This window comes from Papaver somniferum, chromosome 2 (genome assembly GCF_003573695.1).
Source record: "Papaver somniferum cultivar HN1 chromosome 2, ASM357369v1, whole genome shotgun sequence".
In the NCBI taxonomy this organism is placed as follows: Eukaryota; Viridiplantae; Streptophyta; class Magnoliopsida; order Ranunculales; family Papaveraceae; genus Papaver; species Papaver somniferum.
The window spans coordinates 102,574,744-102,578,073 of NC_039359.1; the positions used below are offsets into that span (position 1 = coordinate 102,574,744).

Below are 3,330 nucleotides of genomic sequence, written 5' to 3' on the forward strand. Positions count from 1 at the left end.
TTTTACAACTTTAGTAATCTCAATTCTGCCAAGTTTAAGTTCTCTCATTTGATTCAAAGAAACATGTTTCTATACTTAGAATTTAACTTGCATTGAGGCTTTTCTTTAGTTTGAAGCATTGAAACAGTTGTGCGTCTAATAATTTCGATAAGTAAGTTACTTCAAAGATTATTTAAACTTCTATAGTTAGGTGTGTGCGTATAAAGTTGGACCTGCTTAAATCAGGATTCAAACTTGCATCTCAAGTTAAACCAGATCTTGTAAAAAATGAATGACTTTTACCGCAAAGAATTATGCTAAGAATAAAATCCGTGAGCATGTGAAAGGATTATCTTGAAAATTAATTAAAAGGAAAGTGCAAAATAGTGAATCATAGTTTTGGTAGATTTCCACGTCCATGTTTATTAACCTAATAACATAGGCTCGCGAACTCAATTGAATATAAGTCTTCGTAGAAACCTTTCAAGTACAGGTTCAGGATCTCAAGAAACTAGGTTCGTGAACTCAAGAGAAAATAGACATTAGTAGAAAATATTCTAGCTTTAGTTCACGAACCCAAATTATTAGGTTGCAAACTCAAATGACAAACAAGCCACCATAGAATCTCCACTTGGTTTTAGTATCACGAACTCAAGTGTAAAAAAGACATCAGTAGCGAAACTACGTGATACTTTTAAAAGTTTACCTTAGACTTTTCTCGTAAATTTAGTTTCATATATCAACAAACTAGCTTGCTACTCCTTTACGAGTTCTATCTTTGTAAGTTGTAACCCATTCATAACTAAGGTGTTTGACTTTGCTACGATATTTAGGTTCTAACAGACAAAGCTCTCCAATAATTTGTATAAACAAGTTGAGACCCGTACATAATCGTAGAAATCTTGACCAAGGTACATACACCATCAAAAAAAAATAAGCACATATAATTTTATCGTGATATTCTGCTAGAAATCTCCATCATTATCTTTTTCTCTTGGCTCTGGAGCTGCTGATGACAAATATATAATTGCTAACACAGTGTTAGTCTCGGTTCATTGGACATATGAATCTTCATCTATTTCATCTAACATCTAGACAAAAAATTCTTTTTGCTGCATAAAGTTTTGAATATCTATATCTACCTCCTTCTCATTTTGCAAATTAGGATCCATTTATAAATTATTTGAAACAAAGATCGCGAATGAATATGGATATGCGGAAAAAGTAATCTCGAAAGAAAAAGACAAAATTAAGTATGAAATTGGCGGTTGTTTATATAAGTTCAGAAAATATAGTCAAATAAAAATATGATCATCGGGGATTATACCTTGGCCGGTTAATTTATGCTAGCGCCTATACAGTTAATTTATGCTAGCGGCTATACAGTTCGATCTCATTTGCCGTGCTACGTGGACCAACAAATAACTCCATTTGCCAAATAATTGCCATTTACATTCGAGTAACCCTTAATTATTTAAGGGTAAAAAGTGGCCCGATTTACCGGTAAAAGGTGGCCCGGCCGTCGAATATAATGAATTAATCTGTTACTCTAGAAAGTTGACTTCACTTTTCTAATAACAGAATAACGACTTTGACGAAGTATAGCCGCACGACCATCCAAACTTGACGGCTTCAGTAATTTCAAAACAAACAAACAAACAAAAACAAAAAAGATCAAAGGGAAAAAAATTTGCAATATTTTTTTGATTATAAACAACCGCCGGCCAACAAACGTTTTTTTTTTTGGTTTTCTTGTCTTCTCAGAATAAATTGAAAAATAAACAAAAAATTCAACGCGTTTGATCTATCATCTATGATGGATGAAGATCAAATGCAATGTTGAATGCAAAGAAGAAGAAGAAAAAGAAAACCAAACACAAAAGTCCTGAATATTAACAAGCCATAAGGATAGGACTTTTTTGTTTGCCAGGAAGAAATACAAGAAGAGTTTGTTTATTATTCATTCATAGAGAAGATGAAAATTTTTAAGACAGCTTCAGCGGTATTAAAAGATAAAAACAGTATCCTTTTAGCAAAACTAAGTAGAAAATCATCATACAGAAATCCAGATCTTGAGACAGCGATTATTAAAGCGACAAGTCATGATGAATCAAAGATTGATTACAAGAATGCACAACGAGTCTTCAACTGGGTACGAAATTCGTCTACTTTTATTAAACCTTTGATATGGTCATTATCTACACGTATGGAAAAGACCCGTTCATGGGTTGTTGCTCTTAAAGGTTTAATGCTCATGCATGGTATCTTCTGTTGTAAAATCCCTATTGTTAAAAAGATTGGACGACTTCCATTTGATCTATCGAATTTTCATGAATGTCATTCTAAATCTAATAGGATTTGGAGTTTAAGCGCTTTCGTTAGAGCTTATTTTGCATTTCTTGATCAAAAATCGGCTTTTGATTCGATTCAATCCAAAGAAGATCATGGGTTGAAGCAGAGACCGCATAGACGTGAAGCTCCAATGGTCCATGTACTTGAAGAGTTGCAAAGATCTCAACAATTACTCGACATGTTGATTCAAATCAGACCAGATGGGATAAATACTTATACGTTAATTCTTGAAGCAATGGATTGTATTATTGTCGAGATTTTTGATGTTTATAGCAAAATCTGTAGTGGAATTGCAGGAATATTGGTGGGCATATTAGGAGCAAGTCACTTAGAAGCCAAAATGGCTTTAAGAATATTACAGAAAGCAGCTTCTCAAGGTGAAGAACTATCTTCTTATTTTGAGTTTTGTAAAGATATTGGTGTTCTAAGCGCATCAGAATTTCCAAAAGTTGAACAAATTCCTGAAGAAGATATAAGAGATTTAGAAAAAATTATCATGAATGGTGTTTCAGAAAAAAAGGAACTTGGTGGTGGCTTCAAATCACATCATCATCATCATCAGAGTCGAGAAGAAAAGATTAAGGATCAGAATGCAAAGATTAATTCAGCCAAAGCGGTTGTTACTCGAGATTGGGTTGTTTTTGATGATGATTTTAGTCGTCCAGTTATTGACATTGATGATGATAATGATCACAAAAATAATGGTGATACTCCTAACGTAATGATTAATCAGAACTATCATCAAGATGATCCTTTTGCGGCTTCAGTGAATTATCCACCATTAATTGTATGTGGATATGAAGATTCTCATCATAATAATCAGTATATATCAAATGAATTGGTTCAGTTTGATCACTATTATTATTCAAACCAAGGAGGAGCTGCTTACATAACCAACGGTTTCAATAATCAAACAAGCTTGGTTTTATCTCAATACTAAGTGTCGCGGTTTTTGGATATATATACACATTCTTTTTGCTGATTTTTTTTTTTTTTTTT

The 3,330-nt window shown here is 33.0% G+C and overlaps 1 protein-coding gene across 1 annotated transcript in view; it reads left to right on the forward strand.

Moving 5' to 3' along the window:
• Positions 1-1,667: 1,667 nt before the first annotated feature.
• LOC113348614 (putative clathrin assembly protein At1g25240) overlaps positions 1,668-3,330 on the forward strand; it is a 1,974-nt gene continuing 311 nt past the window's right edge. Inside the window, exon 1 of the mRNA XM_026592457.1 lies at positions 1,668-3,324. Coding sequence (XP_026448242.1) covers positions 1,955-3,271 — 1,317 coding nt within the window. The 5' untranslated portion in view covers positions 1,668-1,954 and the 3' untranslated portion in view covers positions 3,272-3,324. The remainder of the gene's footprint in view (positions 3,325-3,330) is intronic.